Raw genomic sequence first — 24166 nt, forward strand, 5'->3', positions numbered from 1 at the left:
GGGAGAACAGCGACACCTCCTCCAGAAGAGCCGGAAGACCGGGAAGAGGAAGAACGAGCAGCTGAAGCAGCGGCGGAAGTCAAGGGCGTTCGGAAGCTGAGGCCAAGAGACAGCATTAGAGCATTAGCAATGGGGCGCCCTATGGCGCGACACGTCAGCAGTTTTATCCTCCTACCTCCCCACCTGCAGTGGGGCTCCCTAAGGCGCGCCCTATGGCGCGCCAGGTGCGCTCTATGGCGCGCCACATCATCATTTTATTGTTTTGTTTAATTAATTTAACTGTTTTCAAATAACAAGTAACGAGTAAATAAAAAACGGTCTAAATAACAAACGATGAAGTTTTAATAAAAAAAAGTTACATCATTGAACTAATATAAAAAAAAACTATTGGGGCGGACGATAATCGCCGGGTTCTGTACCCGGCCAATGCGCCCCTGCGCTAAACGTAGGACTATTGGGGCTTGAATCTATTTCGTAGTAATTATGTAAATGTAAGTTTCGAAAATGAAATCGCGTGAAATGAAATGTTACAAATGAACGGTATTTATAAAAAAACGAAACCGCGTGCCATCGTCCGCGGTCGATCGTTCGCGACCTCCACAATGGCGCGGACGATGGCCATCGTCCGCGCTTTCCTCCGCGACCGAAGTATAGGGCGCGACTATCGTCCGCGCCCTATGGCGCGCACCCGCAATGGGTGCGGACGATGGATGGCGCGGACGATGCGCGCCATCGTGCGTGCCATCGTCCGCCCATTGCGGATGCTCTTAAGGGCATCCACAATGGGGCGGACGATAGGCCGCCCGATGCCTCGGGCGCGCCATCGTCCGCCACTGTGGGTGCGCGGACGATGGACGATGCCTCGTCCTCGCCCTAAGCTTAGTCCGTGGACGAAGCACGGAAGATAGGGCATCGTCCGCCCACTGTGGGCGACGCGGACGATGGCACGGACGATGCAACGCGTTTTTTATTTTTATTTTTAAAATTCAAAAATTGTGTTTATATAAATACCCCTACCCCACATTTCATTTGTAACCTTTCGATTCAGTTTCCACTCTCAACTTAAGCTATAAAATGGATTCCGGTGAATACTCAAGTCCCAATAGCCCGATGTTTGGAGACGGTGCACGTTGGCCGGGTACACAACCTGACGAATATCGGTCGTTCGACCCCAACACGCAGTACGATCCCGGTTTCAGTACGAATTCGTACGGTCTCTCTGACATGGAGCCGTCTCTAACTCACCCTGCCGCCCCTTCCCGTCGCGCCGCCGCCGCTGCCACCCCCGCCAGAAAGAAGCGGACCAAGTACATGGCGTACAAGTTGTCACCTCCGGCAACGAATGAAGAGTACGCCCCCGGACGTACGAACTACCAACCGGATGAAACCCTCGTCTTGGCGAGGTGTTGGGTGGATATATCGGAGGATCCGATAATCGCGAACAACCAAAAGCAGCTCGCATACTAGGAGCGCATCGCCGAGCGCTACAATGAGGCGAAGCCGCCGACCGCGTATAAGTGCCATAGGGAGCAGCTCCGCAAGCACTGGGATCAGGTGAAGAAGCAAGTCAACCTGTTCGCGACGGAGTACGAGAGGTGCTCGAGGGAGTAGGGAAGCGGCGAGAGCTTGAGCGATGTGCGCGATAGAGCGCTGTTGTCGTACCAGTCCCTGTACGGCGACATCAAGCATTTTAGCATCTGGGCGCTCTTGAGGGACAAGCAGAAGTTCCAAGGCGATATTCTGCACACCGGTGCGACGAAGAGGACGAAGACCACCGACGCTGGTGGTTACACGAGCAGCGAAAGCGGAACTCATCCGGTGGACCTCAGCCGGATGTACACGGAGGAAGAGAGTTCCGACACACCGATGTCCTCCCGGCGTCCCATAGGCGTCAAGGCTGCAAAGAACAAGGGGAAGGCGAAGGCGACATCCTCCTCGCAAGCCGCCTCCCCATCGCCGATCCCGACCCCGACCCCTACCCCAACCCTGGCGGCACTTGCCTACTCGGAGTTGGCAACGACCTCGATGGCGCGGACGTTGTTGGACACGCACGACGCCCTGATGAAGTGTACGGATCCGGTTAGGGCCGAATACCTCCACGGGTTGATCGATGAGCTGCGACAGAAGTTGGGAATTTTGTAGAGTAGAACTTTTTTTATATCTAACCCATGTAACTTTTTTTAATCAATGTAGTAGTTACCGTTTTTCATTTAATCGTTGTGTTTTTTTAATTAGTTTGCGTTTATATATTTGAAAACATTTAAATTAATTAACAAAACAATAGCAGAACCTATAGGGCGCGCCTTAGGGCGCCCCACTGCAGGTGGAAGGGTAGGAGGATAAAATGCTGACGTGGCGGTGCATAGGGCGGGCTTTAGGGGCGCCCCACTACTGATGCCCTAAGCCGCCCGAACGTTTCTAGAATTACGTCGCCAAGTAGGCGCGTAATGTCTTTAGAATTTTTGGATATTTTCTTTGTAATCTTTTATTTTATTTTTCTTATTTTTAAACATTATTGAGTCAAGCGTTTTATAAGCTCCGTCGGGTTTTCTTTGTTGGTTCTTTCCCGATGTATAGGATTAGGTCGAACCAACCCTAGGGTCCTAGATATATAAATAGGGCTATTCATTAATTCGATCTTTCAATTAATGAAGAATTATTTGCCTAAATTTCTGGCGTAACACAAATCAACCCTAATTCACTTCCGACGGAGAATCACTCCGCGCCAGTTCATTGTTGGCGCCGCCGCCCCTTCCATCTAGGACAATTTTTTCTTCGTTAGGAGAAGGAGTCATCTCTTAACACAGATGGAGAAAAATATGATGTTCTAGGTAAAAAAATTCCACAATCCAAGCAACTAATTATGAGGCGCAGATGTTGGTTGAATGTCACTAGCCCTTCCACTAAACACCAAATATTGCAGTAGTCTTCAACAATATATCTTCACATTCGGTGGAATACATTAATGTACACGGCTAATCTATTTGGAATTTGCGCATGATATAGGTGGGATGTGTATGTGTACAAATAATTTCGCACCATTCAACCCTCTTAATCTTCTTTGTGCACCTTTATGTCTTCCACTCATGATTGATCCATTATCATAACATCCAAATCGAGTTTTTCAAGAATATTGGTATGCTCTGTGAGAGCTCGAGTCCTAGTATTACCACCTTCAGATATTGAAACCCAAAATTCTTCTATAGTTGATAAGTTTGGTAAATTGAAAAGATATAATATCTCATTTATTTAAGAAAAAGTAATTAAGTATATTTTCTTAAAAAGTAGTAATGAATTCCAAGGAATAAGGTTAATAGAAAGACAAATAGAAATTAATATCAATTGATGTTTTGTGGGAAGAAAAGATATATACAATTATATCTTCTCAAAATTGAAAAAAATCTAAAACCTTCTTAAATACAGTACTTTTTTAATGGAGAATTGAATAATTAATTTTTTTAAAAATAAATAAATATAATAGCTATTCTTATTCTGCTTTACTTTTCTTTGGAATTCACTTTAACTAAAGACATAGAGTACTATGTTCCTAATTAAATAGTTAAAGTGAATTCCAAAGAAGAAGTACAATAATATTTTCCATTTTCCACCATCTTACATAATTTATAATATAAGAATATACAAAAATAAAAGGAAATATATTAAATTAAATCAAATGTTATACAACCAAAATAACATTATATTAATAATATATATTAAAATAATAAATATAGTTAGTGGACAAGTTAAAGAAGACTTGATTAGCCTTCAACCTCATTTTTAATTTTTTATTTTTATATTTGAATTGTTTCTTTATTGTTTTTCAAATTTGAGTTAAAGTATACATTAATTATATTTTATGATTCTAAAAAGGTAAAAAATTTATACATAAATCATTAATATATGACCATAATATTATTCACGTTTCATGTACTATATATGCGCTCAGGGGAGTGATCAATTGCTAACTCACTCTCTAGTTGATAACTACAACTAATTTAAAACCATAGGATTTTAGAAATCTAGTGTTCTAACATTTGTCACGTGTAATTTTCATTTTTATTAATTAAATCGAAAAAGATAAAAACTACCAAATTAGTGTTTTGGATGAAAATGTCAATATAATGTTTTAAAAATATCAACACAATGCTTTGAGAATGTCAACACATTGCTTAGAACATCTCCAAGGGGAGAGGTAAACTAATATAACTACCATATTTACCTTTATTTCATGAGAAATCATTCTCCAAGGGGAGAGGTATTTTAGAAGGTATTATACATTTTCTCATTTTGAAGAGGTATCTTTACCTCCCATCAATGGAGAGGTAAAATCTTATAACTACCATATTTGTCTTCTTTTTATGAAAAATCATTATCCAAGGGAAAGGGTATTTGAGAAGATATTAGACTTTATGTTTTTTAATGCATTTTGTACTATTATTTTATTTTTAAAAAATAATTTACCTTTCTATATATCTTTTCCCTTTGCAATGTGTTACTTTTTAAAAAGGTATATTTCATTTTTTAAAAAGGTATATATATAATATATCTTTTCTATATGCCTTCTCCCCTTGGAGATGATCTTATATCAACACATTGTTTTAAGAGTGACATTCTACATTTATTATATTGACATATTTTATATACTATATTGATATTTGTAGAAACAATTAAAAGTTTTTTATTTTTTTTTAAATTTTGACATCAGAACATATGCAAATGAGATCTCGTTAGAATCCTTATGAAATTATCTTTAATTTGATATATGTTGTGCGAAAAAATAATTTAAATCGAGAAAGTTATATGTGTTTTAAAGTTATGTGATATTTTTCAAAAGTTAGTTACAATTTATTGTAAATTGATGTTAATATTCTTATAGACATTTTTTTGGAATTGTATTGATATTTTAGGACTGATGCTCTAGATCCTGATTTGAATATCTAAGGATTATTATTTAATTATAGTTAACAATATAACGTTCTTCTCTGTGCTCATATAAGGAGTAGATGATCAGAAGGGATCGTCTAAAACAATGCAAACATAATTCATCCAAGTACATTAGCATTTTTACATAACAAATCTGGAAATAGAAAATGTATGAAGCTAAGAAATCAGTCATCTTGGAGAGAAATGGGAGCCCAAAACAAAAGCGAAAGCACCAAGAGATTAGGAACTAGAATTGGAATCAATGGATTCACATCGATCCCCAGCCTTCTCCGCCTCAATCTGGACCTCACATATCTCCTCCTCTCTTCTTCTCCCCACTCGCCGGCCGCCACCCCTTTCGCCAGAATCAGCGGCGGAGGCAATTGGTAAGGGCATCTGCACCGCCAAGAGGTCTCCGGCAACCCTAATCTTTGCCCCCTTTTGATGAACTGAGACAAGGCCCATCTCATGAGCGGCGGCGGCCATGAGGAGGAGCGCCGGCAGAGGAGCGGAGGGTAGTTCCAGTCGAGGTAGCAGGGGATTTGGGTGGCGATGAATAGCTGCGAGTGGAGCGGCGGCGCGTGAGTTGGGCTGGTTAGGATGTGAGTCAGCGCGTGGAGCTTCTGCTCCCAACTCGTATTCTCCATTGTGTGGATATGATCATATGATTGATAGACAGGATGCAACTATTCAATTAAATCCTATACAATTAATCATATGAAAATACTACTATGAAAGTAGGGTGTGTTAAAAAATTTATTATAAGGGCATTCGCAATGGGCGGACGATGGCACGCCCGATGGCGCGCATCGTCCGCGCCATCCATCGTCCGCACCCATTGCGGGTGCGCGCCATAGGGCACGGACGATAGTCGCGCCCTATACTTCGGTCGCGGAGAATAGCGCGGACGATGACCATCGTCCGCGCCATCGTCCGCCCCATTGTGGAGGTCGCGGACGATCAACCACGGACGATGGCACGCAGTTTCATTTTTTTATAAATACCGTTCATTTGTAACATTTCATTTCACTTGATTTCATTTTCGAAACTTACATTTACATAATTACTACGAAATGGATTCAAGCCCCAATAGTCCTACGTTTAGCGCAGGGGCGCATTGGCCGGGTACAGAACCCGGCGATTATCGTTCGTTCGACACCAACACCCATTACGATCCCGATTTCAGTACGGAATCGTATGGGTTGTTTGACATGGAGCCATCTCCGCACCGCCCAACCGCAACGGCCGATCCCGACCCCGCCGAGACCGCTTCCGCCCCAGCCAGAAAGAAGCGGAACCGGCAGCGGGCGCAGAAGTTGCCGCCTCCCGGTGATTGCGATGAGTACGCCCCCGGCCGTACGAACTACAACGACGACGAAACTCTCACCTTGGCCCGGTGTTGGGTAGATATATCGGAAGATCCGATATTCGCGAACAACCAGCGACAGATCGCGTACTGGGAACGCATCGCGGACCTCTACAATTCGGTCAAGCCGCCGACCGCGTACAAGCGCAAGCGTGAGCAACTCCGCAAGCACTGGGATCAAGTCAAGAAGCAAGTGAACTTGTACGCGGCGGAGTTCGAGAAGTTCACGCGGTCACAGGGGAGCGGCGAGAGCTTGAGCGACGTGCGCGCTAAAGCACTGTTGTCGTACCGGTCGATGTACGACGACTTGAAGCACGAGGCCATCTGGGCGCTCTTGAGGGACAAACAGAAGTTCCAAGATGGAATTCTGCACACTGGTGCGCCGAAGAGGACGAAGACCACTGAAGCTGGTGATTACATGAGCAGCGGCAGCGGCAACCACCCGGTTGACCTCAACCGGACGTACGTGGATGAAGGGAGTTCCGGCACACCGGTGTCCTTCCGGCGTCCTCCCGGCGTCAAGGCTGTGAAGGCCAAGGGGAAGGCGACCGCGACCTCATCGTCGACCGCTGCAACCCAAGCTCCGGTCCCGGTAGAGCTCCCGACCCAGACGGCTACCGCGTTTGAGTTGTTAGCAACAGCGTCGATGGCAAGGACGATGTTGCAGACGCACAGGGCCCTCAAGAAGTCTACCGACCCCGACGAAGCCGAATATCTCCGGGCGTTACTCGATGAGCTGCGTAGGAAGTTGGGAATTTGTCCGACTTAGTTTTTTTTTTATTAGTTCAATGATGTAATAAAACTTCGCCGTTTGTTATTTAGACCGTTTTTTATTTACTCGTTACTTGTTATTTGAAAATAGTTAAATTAATTAAACAAAACAATAAAATGATGATGTGGCGCGCCATAGGGCGCACCTTAGGGCGCCCCACTGCAGGTGGGGAGGTAGGAGGATAAAACTGCTGACGTGGCGCGCCATAGGGCGCGCCTTAGTGCGCGCCTTAGGGCGCCCCATTGCTAATGCTCTAAAACGATTTTTCACGCCCAACTCCAGCACCCGTGCGTGTGCAACTTTGATAATCGAGCGACAAGGGCATAGGATAGGCGTGGTGCTCGGTGTTCTACAATAGCGTGCGTGCACGCAGCGCGCAAGAGTATGCATATGGCGTTGCCATTACTCTTATTATCATCTACAAATTATCTTAGGTGCAACATATAGAGAACCTTTTTGTATGTACAAATTCATCTTATTCTATTCCAATTCCTTCTGGATACCTCCTAAGTAAAATAAAATATCGAATTAGATGGATTCATGATTGTTACGTCTTTGATTATCCATTTTGAACGAACATGTGCCATTTAATTCTTGAAATCCTCCCATGCTAGGAAGAAAACTAAGTCTCCAATGTAAATTTGGTATCAAAAAATTGGATAGAAAGATAGCAGAAAAAGTAAAATAGTTGGCAGAAAATTAATGATACATCTCTATCACTCGCATGTAAGGTTGTGTAGGTAATGGTAATAAATGAGTTGCCATGAAATTTTGGATCGATATTTATTTGAGATAAACACAGGTCATCGAGAGTCTAAATATTTGCCCCTTACCTCCCAACCCATTCATGCGTTATTTTCTTTGCACCAAAAAATTCGAGGCATTTAATGTGGTTGTTTGTACCCTGTCAAGTAAATAAACACAGTTCCAAATACGAATCATCACTTGAAATAAATTCATTACTCTGTAAATTATTCTTCTACGATGAGTAAATAAATGGAAAATTTGAACATTTCAATAAAAAAATCTCATTTAACACCCTCCAAATATAGTCGCCAAGGTTCATAAACACAAAAAAAAAAACTGTGTAAAAAAGGGGCCATGTATGCTATGAGACTCAAAATAGCGATGAAATTAAGAAGAAATAGTAGAGTATATAGCACTAAATATGTTCAGAAGAAGCAAGAATGATCAGGAGGGACATCTGCAGGGTTCAATCCTCCAAGCATTCTTGGCATATTCTTCGATTGTTCGGTCGCTGCTGAATTTCCCAGAACCAGCAGTGCTAAGGATACTCATGCAAGTCCATTTTTCTTTGTTCACAAACACTCTATCAGCCATAGCCTGTAGAAATGTGGTTCCAGTGACAAGACATACTTCATCTTAGAACTGACAGTCGGAAACTCAATGCAATGTTGAATACACCCAGCTTACCTGAGCCTCAAGATAACTAGAAAAATCAGCACCCAGCTTATAAATCTTTGTCGTCCTCCAGAGAGTCGCATAGTGAACTGAAGTACTCCTTGAAACCAAAATAACCATCACGAACCATACTACAAAATAACCATCACTTTGATAAGTAGTACTAGCAAAGAATAACTAAGATTCATTCCACTAGTCATCACGAGAATGGCATCATAATACTCTCTTCGTGTTTTGATTAGGGTGCTCTGAAGAGATGGTACTAAAACAAGTCACTTGCAAAAATGGTTGGACGGACCGGGGGTGGTGAAACAAATAAGTAACAGAGAGCTGTGCATACTACCTTACAACTCGAATAAATGGAATAGATACTCTTGGAGCAGGTTTATCTCCTGATTGTGGATCTTCATGTAATTTAGCACCAACAAGAAACTGAGAGAATGAGAAAATGGTTAGGTTCTCCAGATCTCTATGAAAAATTAATCAAAGGGATGCAATATATGAGCTCAGTTATTTTCCCCCCTTTCTCTCTTTCTTCCTTTTTGTTTATTATTATTCATGCAATACGAGCTGATACTACTAAGCAGTAAATTCACTTGAAAGGTATCCACAAGTCCAAGTTTGCAGGACCAAGAAATAAAAAGGACCCTAGCATCTATCAGCTCATATGACACAATGAAGAACTTGACTAACATTGCAACTATCAAAATAGATGCTACAAAGGGTTCACTTTTCTTGGTGGCATGAAATATCATATTGATCGAGACCATGCAACTAAACTCACTAGCATGGTCTCAATTCTCAACCCTAAGGTCAACAAATTGATCATTTTCAGCAGTTCAACATGCAATTCCTTAGACAAATTTCTTGGTAAAACTCTAAGCTGCAGCTCTATTTATTAAAGCATATTTATGACCCATGATTTATGTTCCACGTCAGCTTATTACAGCCTGAAAAGATACAGATAAATGAGAAACTAAAGATGTTAGACATATTTAAACATGGAAGTAAGTTCCATATAGCTTATCATACCATGTTCTCTGCTCCTATTTCTTCAATTATTTCAACTGTGGAACCATCTGCAGTGGCTAATAGCAAGCACCCATTCATGAGAAATTTCATACTGCCAGTTCCTGACGCCTCATGCCCAACAGTACTGAGAAAAAACACAAAATTATCAGGTAAGAGTATTTACAAACAGACATATGCAGCTAGTGTCTAAAAATGAATCTGAAAACAAGTAAATTGAAAAAAAAATATGTTATAGTCCAAAGTTACGAACGAATCAGATATAAATCAATAAATGCAGGACAAATCTAACCTCTTCTTGTTAATTGATGCCCAAACATAATATGCAAGCATAAGATGAAGGCATGGCCAGTTTTTACGTGCCTACTTTCAAATGGATGTATTCATATTTTCAGTATGTGTTTAGCTAAGTAACGAAGATAAATTTGAATTACATGAGGAGGGGAGCTAATAACAGCATCCCAATACAAGTAATCATAAAAAATACATCATTTGAAGATTTCAATAGCTTTCATAGAGTAAGTGAAACAAAACAAAAACCTCTTTATTCACTGCAGTTTTTCATGTGAGGTGAATAACAGAAATAAAACATGTTCTTTATTTTGCACCATGTTCCTGTGGTCAATTCCGTGACATTCTAGACATAGCTTCAAATACCCATTACGGACCTTCCTTATATTGGCACATGCACATCAAGCCCTGAAATTAGTTTGTACTTTATCAATGGATTAACTTTTCGCAGTCCAGTCGTTTCAGATTTCAATTGAACCAGCGATGAGAAGAATTAGATATAATTCAATAATATATACGCCGTACAAAATATGGAAATAGTGCAGCAAACCTGATATGCTGTGAAAGGTCACTGCCAGGGATAACCAGTTCAGACACAGACACATTATAATCCGGGATAAAAACCTGGAATGGAAGAAGGAATTGAATACAAACTTCTAATGGCCTTTCTTAAAGGAAGTAAGCAATTGAGTACACATTTTTGGCCATGGATATGTAAAGCAAGAAATATGTAGCTTAGAATTTTAACAGAGAGAAACAGTTTTCTCCATATGCATCATATATAATTGAATACAAACTTCTAATGGCCTTTCTCATAGGAAGTAAGCAATTGAGTACACATTTTTGACAATGGATATGTAAAGCAAGAAATATGTAGCTTAGAATTTTAACGGCGAGAAACAGTTTTCTCCATATGCATCATATATCATTCGAAAAAGAACTATATGTTATGCATGTATGGGGATGCAAGTGAGGACACATGAATGATACGTGTACGACATAGATAAATAAATAGTTTGACTGCATTTATTACAATGCATCTTGCAATAGGTTTGTTTTATATAATATGATCCATTTGAACTTAATTTGCCAAGTTTTAAGAATGAGTATACATGAGGATGGCATGCAAAAGACTCTAGTACTTAGTAGGTAGCAAAGAATTGCAGTCATTGACATACCACTTTGAGTAGATCCCCAACATCATCATCATTGTTAACTTTTTCTGCAACAGCATGACATAGCTTAATAATTTTCTTGGCAACTTCATAACCAGGAGCAGCTTTTCCTCCTATGATGCAGACAAGGGGTACAACTTTCTTTCTGTCACTTTTGTTCATATTCTTAAACAAGAAAAGATAAATAGAAAAGGTCAAATGACGGTCATTTGTGTCCAGCCAAGGAAAATATTAGCGACATGCAAGTATTACCGAACAAAGAACTGAATAAATAAATATATTATTCAGCTCATATGTACAGATAATCTTCTTGACCATGTCATCACATATTATTCCTATTGTACAGATAATCTTCTTGACCATGTCATCACATATTATTCCTATTAGTCAAGGAAACACAAAAGGTCAAAACAATACAGATAATCTTCTTGACCATGTCATCACATATTATTCCTATTAGTCAAGGAAACACAAAAGGTCTAAACAATATTCACACAATGTAAGAAACTATTCAAAACTTTCAGCATAAAAGGCTAATAATTTTATATGTAGAAGAGAACAAAAGAGACCAAATTGGTGAAAAAACAAAACCATGCGTATGCTCTTTATTTATTACTATAATTCAAGTTATTGGACTATGCTGCATAAAATGTGAGATACCTTAATGCAGTCATATCGATACACGATACCAAGTATATTCAGCAATTGTCGTTTGTATTCATGTATACGCTTTACCTGGACGTCAAACATCGCATCTAAGCTGACCTGAAGCCAAGATACAGCCACAATTGCTATTAAAAAGAGTTCAGTCAAAAGTAATAGAATTAACAAAACCAAGAAAACTAATGCATATAAGATCATTAATATTCTCAAACCTTAACCCCAGTCGAAGTTTCAATGTAGTCAGCAAGCCTCATCTTATTAATTGTCTTCGTCTACACAAAAGTGATTTATATCAGATCATAGTAAAACAAGATGGCATATTTAGTCCAGTTAAGTAGTATGCGCATAGGGCAGAAATTGCAGTACCATTCTCCACTCTTGTTGTAGGACAGGATTTGATGCATGCTCTTGTAAACCTGCTAAGAGGTCGACATTACGGATCCATGCTTCTATCCCCAGCCATTTTGAGATGAGAGAGCATAAACCAGGATTACTCACCACTATCCACCTTCTCTGAGAATTAAACACACCAGAAGTGTAACAACAAAATATAAGTGAACTGCTAAATTACAGGTCGATGAATGGTGCAGTAAAATAGAACTAGTTTTGGAAATGGAAATGGTTTAAGAAAGTAGAAAGGAAACAAAGTACGGTCAGGATGCACAGATCATGATAACCGGAAAATTTTGTAATTTGATATGTTCTCCACCAGGTTTTATAATGTGTTGATATCAACGTAAGGCAAAGCAGAACTGCATGTAGAATATATTGTAAGAAAATTCTGGAGTATTTGAAAAAGCATTTGCATTCAGGACCTTCGGAGCACCTCAAAGCTTGAGAAGGGAGCCTTGCTTATACTCCCTCCGTCCCCTAATAGGAGTCGTTGTTTGACCGGGTACGAGTTTTAAGAAATGTAAAGAAAAGTTGGTTGAAAAAGTTAGTGGAATGTGGGACCCACTTTTTTATATTAATTTTATAATAAAATGTGAGTGGAGTGAGTTAGTGGAATGTGGGACCTACTACCATTTATGGTAAAAATGAAGAGTGACTCTTAATGGGGGACAGCCCAAAAAGGAAATTAGCGACTCTTATTCGGGGACGGAGGGAGTATGAATTTTCATAAAGATATAGAATGTCGAAAGCTTGTGCTTGTGCCATCTAAAAAGTAACCTGTGTTACTCCATTTGTTTTATACTGGAACTTCTGAGACAATAGGTCATAGAAATCCTACCGAGTAAAAAACGGGTGACATGGATTAGAAAAAGGTAATAGAACTTGAAGGAGGAAAATAAAAATTTGATGGTAACTATAGATGAATGAACTTCCCTTATGCTGCATTCCTACATTAATATGTTTTAAATTCGTTGAAATGTATCACAAAATGCTCAGCATGACTTTAAGCTATCTATGCATTAAGACAAAGATCAACAATTCAAATCACAACGGATTGGAAGCCTTTTATGGAGGAGTGGCCAAGTGGAGCTCCGTTTATAAGGGAGAACAAAAATATTAGCACTCTGCAGATGTACAGATCATAAAAAACTAGGTTGCTTTACCCCTTGATACCCTTTAATCTCGTTGGTGTAAAAGTGCAACATGATATAAGACAGTTCATGCTATGTAGAGCATTTCATATATACCTAGCAAGTTTCTACCGTCGGGAAATTAGATATTTTTCCTACATGAGAGATCATACAGTAAAAAATAAGCATTCGGTAGCCACTATTTTCGAATGGTAACCTCTAATATACGTTCAAAATAATTAATTCATTGGCAAAAATTTCTGGACAAAACCTCCAATATTCCATTCTATATAAATAATTAGTGTAGCTATAGTTTCTGTCATCATGGAAAAATTTTCAGAACAAAACCTCCAATATGACTCGACATTTATACAAAACTTGCCATAAAGGAAATAGAATTTTGTGATGTTTCTCTAACATACCTTGAATAATCTTGTTTTAAGTAACTCAAAATGTACTTTGGATACTCCATTGACTGTGTGACTGCAAATAATTGATAAGTTTGCCATCCGGATACTCTGTCAGCCCAAAAAAAAGATATAAGCTGTACAGTAGCTACATGGTGCAAAACCATGGAATAGAAGTAAGTAAAAGGATAAAGACAGCCTGGGATTTACATTTGTTACAAAATGCTATTGCCATTAAGGAGAATTATACTACCTTCATTTGTATGAACTATTAAATCTGAAGGCATGCAGATGATCTCTTAATTGGAGGGTACCTCTTGGACATGCTATATTTGGATTCAGATTGCCAAGCATGATGATGAATTTTAAAATGTTATTGTTAAGAATATTACTAGTATGCTACATCGGTGGTGTGACATAGTCTAGATTAGTCTTATGTACTATATATATGTGGCCTATGTTGAGTAATAAAATATACCTACTACTATTCTCTACTATGTCTATATACTTCTCCACATATATCTATATTTTATTGTTCTACAGTAATATGGGTTTTTCTATTCATCCGTTAATCAAAGTATATGCAAATTACACATAATGCCAAAATGATCATATTCCATCTTCTTTACCTTCACAATCCCTTCCTCCACAATTGACATCCGCTCAAGTTTACTGTAGTCCTGGCCAATCTGTCTTTTCAAATCTTCCATGAAACAATGATTAATATCATACATAATCTGAAATCAAAGATGTGTAAGCATGCTTTTTAGTCAATATTCGATACCAGTACTCTATTAACAAGATTTATTTCATTGAATTTTTTTTTTGAGGGGAGGAGAAATCAAAGACAAAATTCGAACTTCAACAAATGCGAGGTAAAAAATAAAAATAAAAATAAAAAGGAACGAAGAAGTTGAAACCAGTATTGCTGCAAAAGCTACTCACTTGCAAATGACGCGGGAGAAGACTTCCCAGTAGATCCACAGGAATTTTCTCCAGCCCTTCACTGTTTACCGTGTGAGTCGTAAAAGAAAATGCTCGACATACTATCTCCCAAGCTCTACCCTAATCTAAACTTTCTTCATCAATAAGCACTCTCATGACCTCAACTATTGCAAGCGATGGGTGAGTATCGTTTATCTGAAAAGCAACCTGCAAAAACGAATTTAAGCACGTTGTCATGAGCCTCCTGCAGAAAATAATTCAAAATGAAAAATAAGGTAGGAAAACCAGAAGCTCTAAGCTTCAGTTACTATTAGACTTCCTTTCAGCGGTCAAGCTGCCTACAGGATAACAGCTCTAGCAAACATTCAATGTAGCAAAAAGTAGAACCAAATAACTCCAATAATAATAAAAAGCAGAATGAACAATTTCAATAAGGAGATTAAGTAACCATTCCTTTTCCCATCAAAATTAATAGATACTATATATGAGAACACAAGAAAAATGAGAGAGGTTAGAGAATTATCATCTATCATCGGTGAAAAATCAGGAATTTCAACCTTATCTGGAAATTCATCAAAGTAGTCATGAACATCTTTAAATCTCCTGATGATGCCTTGCACCGATGCTGAAACAAAGAAGTATTGCTGCCTTAGTCTCAATTCCTTCCCCTGAAATAGATTAGCGCCATTACTAAGAAACATCAGATCCAGTTCTAATGAAGAAAATGATCTATATTGGCATAAGTAGGTGTATGACTGGGGTCCAAAGGCTGATATAAGTATTGCCAGTGCTTTGATGGATATATGGTCGACAGGGTGGTGCTAGACATGTTTACATGAGGGAGCCAAAGAGGACAAAAAAAAAATCCTTGCTTTTTTTTTTTCTCTGGGGGCAGTGTGCTCAAATTATAAACTAAAGATTCCAAGTAGAAAAATTACGTAGGATTACGAATTTCAGTCATCCACATATGAAGCACCACTCTTGGTAAGTCAAAAATGTAATAGAGAAACTCAAGATCCAAGGATACAACATACATATTTTCGACAATTTACAAAAACATAGTTTTCCTTTTATAACAAAAAGAACACAGGAAATATTATCAGCATAGGCATTTGACCTGATAAGGACGATCATCTGGATACAGGACATAACTTATGGTTTCCGCCTTCTGTCTGTTTACAATTGCATTTATGTAGTCCCCAGTGTTGTATGACTCCTGAAATTTAAGTCCAATTGGCAAGTCATCGGCAACCAAACAATGAAAAAGGTAAGATTTAAAAAAAATAAAAGATGATCAAAGCTCAGAGCAATACATAAATACAAATTTATTCAGATAAAAGACTCTTCAAGAGTGGAAAAATGAACATCAGATCAGTCTTCAAGTATACTATCCTACATAATGGAACAACTAATTCTCAGATAAGAGTTATTCACAAGATGTGATTATGGCCACACAGTAAAACCATCACAATATCCTATTGATGTTTCTCGCCGCCTCATCACAGACGGAAGTAAAACTACATGGCGAACACACAGCCATTCACCAAAATATCCATTTAATTTTTGCAGATTGTCAGTTAGTATACGATACAATTATGAGTAGAACAAAATCAAGGTTACCAGGTCATATTGCCCACTTGGTTTAGCAGCCCATAGTCGAAGGTTAATGGCATTTCTTGTTCCATAACCAGGTATTGGGTTGTCATAAGCAACGGCTTCAACCTGTCATTTAAAGAAGATATTTAAAGTGACAGTAACAGAACTGTTACTATAAGAGTTCTAGAAATCGCATTTTACACACGTCGCTCCAAAGTTGTGACAGTCACGGATAGGGGAAAGACTTAATAATGCAACAATAATAAATAACTAAACACTTATATAGATGGTTAATCATAAATTCATAACTTAGAATCATCACAATGAAAAATAAACTCACTGTTTCTCCAGGTGTCCAGACTTTGTATTTGACTCCATTTGAGGCTTTCTCTTCAACCATGCCATAGAACTTATTCATAAGGAATTCAATCAAGTGATGGGAAAGTTTAGAAGTCTAAGACAAGGTAAATTGGTAAAATATTCCAGTACTATTAAATGAATAGCTTAAAAAACAGTAATAGTGTTTTCACCTTCACAGAATATGAAACTTGTATTCTCTCTATTTCCCAAGGATTTCCAAAGTTCAGCCAATAATCTGGTTGTTCGTGTTGATATCCATCTACGATAACCTGACGGAATAGATCATACTGATAGCGTAATCCATACCTGCGCACAAGTATATGTTGTCAACTGCACCAAGCCAGAATTTCTATTCTGCAAAATAAATTCTACTACTATGTCAGACATAAGTGGGAAACTATACAAAACTAGTTTCATAAATTGAGGAGACAAGGATTTTCAAGCACCCAACATGTGAAGTAAATAGTTAGATAAGATTGACATGTCACTAATCAATTTTACTTTGAATGAACTCAGATTTTATGTGTTAAAATCCTGTACCCCCAAACTGGATAATCCAGTGTTGCTAAAGAATCCATTTGGCATGCTGAGAGTCGGGCTAGGCCACCATTACCGAGTGCTGCATCTCCTTCCTGCAAATGAAATGGGAAACAACTTAACAATGAACTTTGAATTTCCAAATGAAATAAATAAGATGTAACATTAGCTACAAAAATTAATATACACATACATTTCATCATTATCACCAACTAACACATGAATCCTATGACATAACCAAGTTTCATGAGAGCTTTTATGGTGTCAAACGTCCTATATACCCATCAAATACTATGGTGCATGAATACATACATGCAAATTCAATGATCTCCAAACCAAGGATCCTGAAAAGAGGGTTTCCCAATAAACGGATGGTGTTGGAACATATACTTGACTTTGTCCAATTAAACTTGGTTTAGGTGTTTGTAGTCTGTGCCTGCACAGTCCGCCTCATTATAGGAAACTGTTACATGTTGGAGTATATTTGAGTAGCATCTTTGGTACAGCTGATGAAATTGAATATATAGAAAGTTACAAGTTCATAATTCATTCTTAGAATTTCATCCTGTTTCAACAATGAACTGTCAATCAAGGCCCAAATTCGTGCAAAAACAGCACAAGCAGAAAGAGGACAAAAGAGGGCTTTACTCTAATTTCCAATGGAATATGAAATAGAGGATCAGAGAATGGTAAATTTTCAAGACCTGCTCAGATAAAACTTCATATTCAAATCCAAGTTGGCTTAAAGCTTCTGCATACTCATCACGAATACCGAGATTGATGACACTGTTGGAAAGCGAACGACCTAAAGGAAATAATTCATGCATCAAGAATAGGTAGTCTTTAAGATCTGGGCACTGCTGACAAATAAAGACATACATAATGCAACAGAGACTTTTCGAAAATGCACGCACCCATAAGAAACTCGAGTGAAAGAAAATATAGGCGCTTTGGGTCTTGCTTCTTAAAATGTTGATGCGTGTCATGCCACCGCTCAATAAGACTATCTCTTACACTGTGAGACAGTGCCTGCACTGTTATAGAATATGGATGAAGAAGCGCTGCATGTACATGGAAGATTAGTGTGGAGATGCATCACACCAAAGCAAGAAGTGCAAGATTCAAAAGGTAGTTAGAAACGGCTGCTAGCCGTTAGTGGTTATTGAGCTCTCTGTTGTAACTGCTTTTCAAGAAGTGAAGTCTCGATCACTTCATTAGATAAATACATGATGTAGAGTTGTAATCAGAAAAAATAACATTCCTGAAGCAATAAAGAAATCCCTTTTTCTCTCCAACACAATAGCTCTACATTCTCTCTAGTTCTTGTTTCTTTCTCGATCAAACTCTTTAGTTCTTCAATTGGCGCCGTCTGTGGGAACTCCGAGAGGTGTGTTGATCGATCAAAGCTCGTAACAATGGCAGCAAAGCTCGAAGCAGAGAAGTTCTCGGGCAAAAACGACTATGGCCTATGGAAGCTCAAGATGCGAGCGGTTTTGGTTCAACAAGGGTTATCGGCTGCTCTGACTTCGGGTGAAGCAGATGGGAAAGCCAAGTGTCCGGTGATGGATGATAAAGCCCAGGCCAAGTTTGATGAAATGCAAATGAAGGCGCATAGTGCTGTTATTTTATGCTTAGGAGACAAGGTGCTTAGGGAGGTTCAAGGAGAGACAACTGCCGCTGGAATTTTAAAGAAACTGGATGAAGTGTATTTGGCGAAATCTCTCGCAAATCGCTTGTACATGAAGAGAAGGCTTTACTCTTATAGCTTCTCTGATGATAAGTCAATTGTTGAGCAGCTTGAAGATTTCTGCAAAGCTGTAGATGACTTGGAGGCAGTTGATGTGAAGATGAAGGATGAGGATAAAGCGATTCTGGTCTTGAATGCTTTGCTGACTTCCTATGATCAGTTAAGAGATGCGATTCTTTATGGTAGAGACACTGCAATCACCTATAATGAAGTCTATTCTGCTCTTATGGCCAAGGAGCTGCAGAATAGTGGCTCAAGAAAGGCAGAGTCTCAGGCTGAATCTCTCAATATCAAGAAATGGAATAAGAAGTTCCCAAAGAAGCTCGAGGAAGCCAAGCCTCAAGCCTCTGGATCAAAAGAAACGAGGTCTTGTCATTGGTGCAAAAAGCCTGGACACTTGAAGAAAGATTGTTTTGGCTGGAAAAGGAAAATGGCTGAAGAATCTAAGCCTAATTCGAATCTTGTCAGCAGTGAGGGTGAGGAGCCTGCTGAGGTTCTTAATGTTGATGAAAAGGTTGAGCATGGGTCATGGATTATGGACTCCGGGTGCTCATTTCATATTTGTCCAAATTTGGACTGGTTCTCTGAGATAAAAGAGTGTGATGGATCTGTACTACTGGGCAACAACAAATCTTGCAGCATCAGAGGGATTGGGAGCATAAAATTGAGGCTCAGTGATGGGTCTATTAAAATCCTTACTGATGTCAGGCATATCCCTGAAGTCAAAAGAAATCTTGTATCACTTGGAACACTTGAAAGAAAGGGATTTAGCTTTCTTTCTGAGGGTGGAGAAATGAGAGTATGCAAGGGACAACAAATCAAGATGGTTGTTCATAGGAAAGGCAGTCTGTACTACTTGGATGCTGCTGTGGTTATTGGAGAATCCCATGCCGTAGTTAATGAGGATCTCAATGCTTGACATCTTAAGTTGGGACATCCAGCTGAAGGCACCTTGAAGGAGATGATAAAGAAAGGATCAATAAAGGCAAGTAGTCAAGACAAAATGATGCAGTGTGAAGATTGCTTGCGTGGTAAATCAAAGAAACTTCCATATCCAGTAGGTGTTCATACATCTACCAGTCCCTTAGATTATGTGCATTCGGATCTTTGGGGCCCATCTCCTGTCAAGAGCCTTGGTGGGGAAAGGTATTACATGTCCATCATAGATAACTTCACAAGAAAAGTGTGGATATTCATCTTAAAGGAAAAATCAGATGCTTATGGAACTTTCAGAGATTGGTGCACACAGATGCAGGCTGAAAAGGGTTCATATCCCAAGGTGTTGAGGACTGACAACGGATTGGAGTACTTGTCCAAGGATTTTGATGCTTTTTGCAGAGAAAAAGGTATAAGAAGGCACAAGACAGTGCCAGCCAACCCACAACAAAATGAGGTGGCTGAGAGACTCAACCGCACTCTTCTTGAGAGAGTAAGATGCCTTCTGTCTTCATCAGGTGTTGGGAAGGAATTTTGGGCTGAAGCCGTGTCTACAGCTGCATATCTTATCAACAAGTGTCCCTCTACAGCAATAAAGGGGTCTATCCCGGATGAAATGTGGTATGGATCAAAATCAGATTATTCAAGGCTAAGGCCTTTTGGGTGTAAGGCATTTGCTCATTTGAAGCAAGGAAAGCTAGATGCTAGGGCCTTGAAATGTATTATGCTAGGCTATCCAAAGGGTGTGAAGGGGTATAGGCTATGGTGTATTGAGCATCAAAACCACAAGATAGTTATTAGCAGGGATGTAGTCTTTATTGAAGATCATATGCCATTTCTAAAGAGGGAAATTCCAGACAGGCCCCAAGAGATTACAGCAGATTCTGATATTACTTCTGATGATATGAGTCTTGAAGATAAGGAAGCAGGTGGAGCTTCTGAGAATCTGAGCAGTGGAGTTGATGATCAACCAGAAGCCACACCTGAGTATCAGATTACAAGAGATAGACCCAGGAGAAACACTAAGACACCAGCTAGGTTTGCTGATTATGAGATGATCTATTATGCACTGAGTATAGCAGAACAACTCGAGAATGCAGAGCCTAATACTTATCTTGAAGCTATGAGTGGACCAGAAAAGAATCAGTGGATACAAGCAATGAAGGAGGAAGTTGAATCTCTGATCAATAACAAAACATGGGTGTTGGTTGACAAGGCTGAACATAGGAAAGTTATTGGTTGCAAGTGGGTGTTTAAGAAGAAAATTGAGGCCACTGATGCAGAGAAAGTCAGATTTAAGGCTAGGCTCGTTGCAAAGGGATTCAATCAAGAAGAGGGAGTAGATTTTAATGAGGTCTACTCACCTGTTGTGAAGCACAATTCCATTTGAGTGCTCATGGCAGTGGCTGCAAAAAGAGATTGGGATCTGGAACAATTAGATGTAAAAACCGCCTTTTTGAACGGGGAACTTGAGGAGACAATTTACATGGATCAGCCTCTGGGATTTGAGGTACCTGGATCAGAAGAGAAAGTTTGTTTGCTCAAGAAAAGCTTATATGGTCTGAAACAGAGCAGCCGGCAGTGGTATCTCAAGTTTGGAGAGAGTTTGGCTGATCTTGGCTTCAGTAGATCAATGTATGACAGCTGTGTGTTCATCAAAAGGCAGAAGAACAAGACACCTATCTACCTACGTCTCTATGTAGATGATATGCTCATATCCGGAGCAGATTCAATGGAGATCAAAAAGGTTAAGAAGCAGCTGATGAAAGCATTTGAAATGAAAGACCTTGGTAATGCAAGAAGAATACTAGGCATGGATATAGTCAGAATAAGAAGTGAGAAGAAGCTGTGGCTATTCCAGTCTGAGTATGTCCAGAAAATCCTGAAGAAATTCAGGGTTCACAACATGAGGAGTACTTCAACTCCAATACCTATGCACCTTAAGCTGTCAAAGGAGCAGTCAGCAAAAACAGATGAGGAAAGAGAGGAAATGGATGCAATCCCATATTCTAATATCATTGGAAGTTTGATGTATCTCGTGATATGCACAAGGCCTGATATGGCTTATGCTATAAGTGTAACAAGTCGACACATGGCAGCTTATGGCAAACAGCACTGGAGTGCTCTAAAATGGTCTCTGAGATATCTGGGAGGTGCTGGCAATCTGGGGATTTTGTTTACAGATCAAGGTGGAGCTCAGGAGGAGGCATTGCAAGGCTACTGTGACTCAGATTATGCCGCGAGTATTGACACTAGAAGATCGCAAACCGGCTATATATTCACTTTGTTTGGAGCTGCTATATGTTGGAAGTCAAGTCTACAAAATGTAGTTGCTCTATCTACCACTGAAGCTGAGTATATAGCTATGACTTCAGTTGTAAAGGAAGGCAAATGGCTGCTTGGACTCGTTGGTGAATTCGGTTTGAAGCAGACTGGAGTTACTATACACTGTGACAATAATGGGGCATTGTGCTTAGTCAAACATCAGATGTTCCATGAGCGTAGTAAACACATCGATGTCAGGCTGCATTTTATACGTGATGAAGTGGAAAGTGGGAGAGTGAGGCTGTTGAAAATTGACAGCTCACAATCCCGCAGACATGTTGACAAAGCCTCTAAGAAATGAGAAGTTTAGGTACTGTTGCAGATTGGTGAATATGCATCAGATTGTGTTTTGAGCATTGCTTCATCATCCAGGTGGAGATTGTTATAGAATATGGATGAAGAAGCGCTGCATGTACATGGAAGATTAGTGTGGAGATGCATCACACCAAAGCAAGAAGTGCAAGATTCAAAAGGTAGTTAGAAACGGCTGCTAGCCGTTAGTGGTTATTGAGCTCTCTGTTGTAACTGCTTTTCAAGAAGTGAAGTCTCGATCACTTCATTAGATAAATACATGATGTAGAGTTGTAATCAGAAAAAATAACATTCCTGAAGCAATAAAGAAATCCCTTTTTCTCTCCAACACAATAGCTCTACATTCTCTCTAGTTCTTGTTTCTTTCTCGATCAAACTCTTTAGTTCTTCATGCACAATTATCAACCATAAACATCAAGAAAATTTTCTATAGAATTCCAAAAGGCGCCCAGGAATAATACCTGAAACGCTTCAAAATCATCAAAATTGAACCTGGACCTTGCCACCGTGTACTCCACATGATCTAAAATATCCTTCTGCAAACTCATCGGATCATTCTTCAAAAACCCATCCATCAATCCGAACATCTTCTCCGCCTTTGCTCTCCTTTTCCCAAAGACTCCAGTCCCGATACTGATTTCTTCACCACCACCCCTCTCCCGCCGGCCTGCATGAGTCCGGCAGAGGTATCACCAACACCGTCAATAGCCTCCACCAATGACTTCCTAATTCTCTCGAGATCTTCAACATCCTCAAGCTTCTTACCATCAAAGCTAGTAACATGAAAACTCTTGACAAAGAAGTCCCTTTCAAACTCAACTGAAGCTCCTTGGACTGTGAGACCAAGCACTTTGAAAACTCGAGTAATAACCCCTAGAGGCCCGATTCTGTTTCTCGCTCAGATTACAAAGACCGTCGAGCCGGCAACGTCATCGTTTGCGAATGCAACAGTGGAAGAACCGTCGCTGGCAAATCAGTAACTCGACTTGCAGTTGATGCCCGTGGGTGCTTGGAGATGACATTGTGCGAAATGAAGGCGTGCTTGAAGTGCTTGGGCTCGGAATTGAACAAAACTGAGCGGCGGTGGCTGAGATTTGGAGTTGATCGGATGTAGGGCTAAGCACATGGCAATCCGGGCGCGAGGGCGAAACTGGAGTTGCAGCCATCTCGACAACAATGACGGCGTGGAAATCAACAAGAGAGCTTCATCTGAATGATTTTAGTGGCGGAGAGCGTCGGGATTGGAGCAGAATTTGCGTGGGATTGAGAGCTTTTTGGCAGAAAGGTAGAGTGATTTTGGAGTGAGGGTTGAGTGCTTGCCACTGAAAGGGGAAATAATAATGATTTAATATGGAGGGAGATTTACAAACATTAGAGCATTCCCAACGGTGAGCAGCAGCTCACCGTCCGTCCTTGCCGCTGGCAAGGACGCGCTCCGCCACCATTGCGCTCTTGCCGCTGGCAGGGCGCTGCTCTATGCATAGAGCACGTCCGTGCCAGCGGCAAGAGCACAGCGCATCGACGTGGCAGCTTCCGATTGGCCCGTTGATTTATCATTTTTTTATTTATTTTTTTAAAAAAATCAAAAAAATCTGAAAAATTCAAAATTAATAAAAAAAAATATTGTCTCACTTCCTAATAAAATATATCCATTTTTTCCACACTTTTAATTTATTTTTTTCATTATTTTTACCCCAAAATTCATACTTTCATCTATAAATACTCTCATTTCAAACACAAAAAATGACACTATACTAAACAACTCTCTCAATCTCAATTTTTAGGATTTTAATTATGTAATTTTTAATTTTAGGAGTTTAATTATGTAATTTTTAAT

General features: G+C 39.7%; 1 protein-coding gene and 1 pseudogene across 1 annotated transcript; both read right to left on the reverse strand.

Moving 5' to 3' along the window:
• Positions 1 to 4993: 4993 nt before the first annotated feature.
• LOC121743880 lies at positions 4994 to 5766 on the reverse strand. The gene has a single exon (XM_042137271.1). The coding sequence runs from the start codon at positions 5568 to 5570 to the stop codon at positions 5109 to 5111; it is 462 nt and encodes a 153-aa protein (XP_041993205.1). The 5' UTR covers positions 5571 to 5766; the 3' UTR covers positions 4994 to 5108.
• Positions 5767 to 8046: 2280 nt separating this feature from the next.
• Positions 8047 to 23646, reverse strand: LOC121743795 (annotated as a pseudogene).
• Between the last annotated feature and the right edge of the window lie 520 nt (positions 23647 to 24166).

This window comes from Salvia splendens, chromosome 8 (assembly GCF_004379255.2).
Source record: "Salvia splendens isolate huo1 chromosome 8, SspV2, whole genome shotgun sequence".
NCBI classification, from domain to species: domain Eukaryota; kingdom Viridiplantae; phylum Streptophyta; class Magnoliopsida; order Lamiales; family Lamiaceae; genus Salvia; species Salvia splendens.

Bases quoted from the DNA above. Each gene is read 5' to 3' on its own strand.
- LOC121743880 (XM_042137271.1), bottom strand. From the start codon at position 5,570: ATGGAGAATACGAGTTGGGAGCAGAAGCTCCACGCGCTGACTCACATC.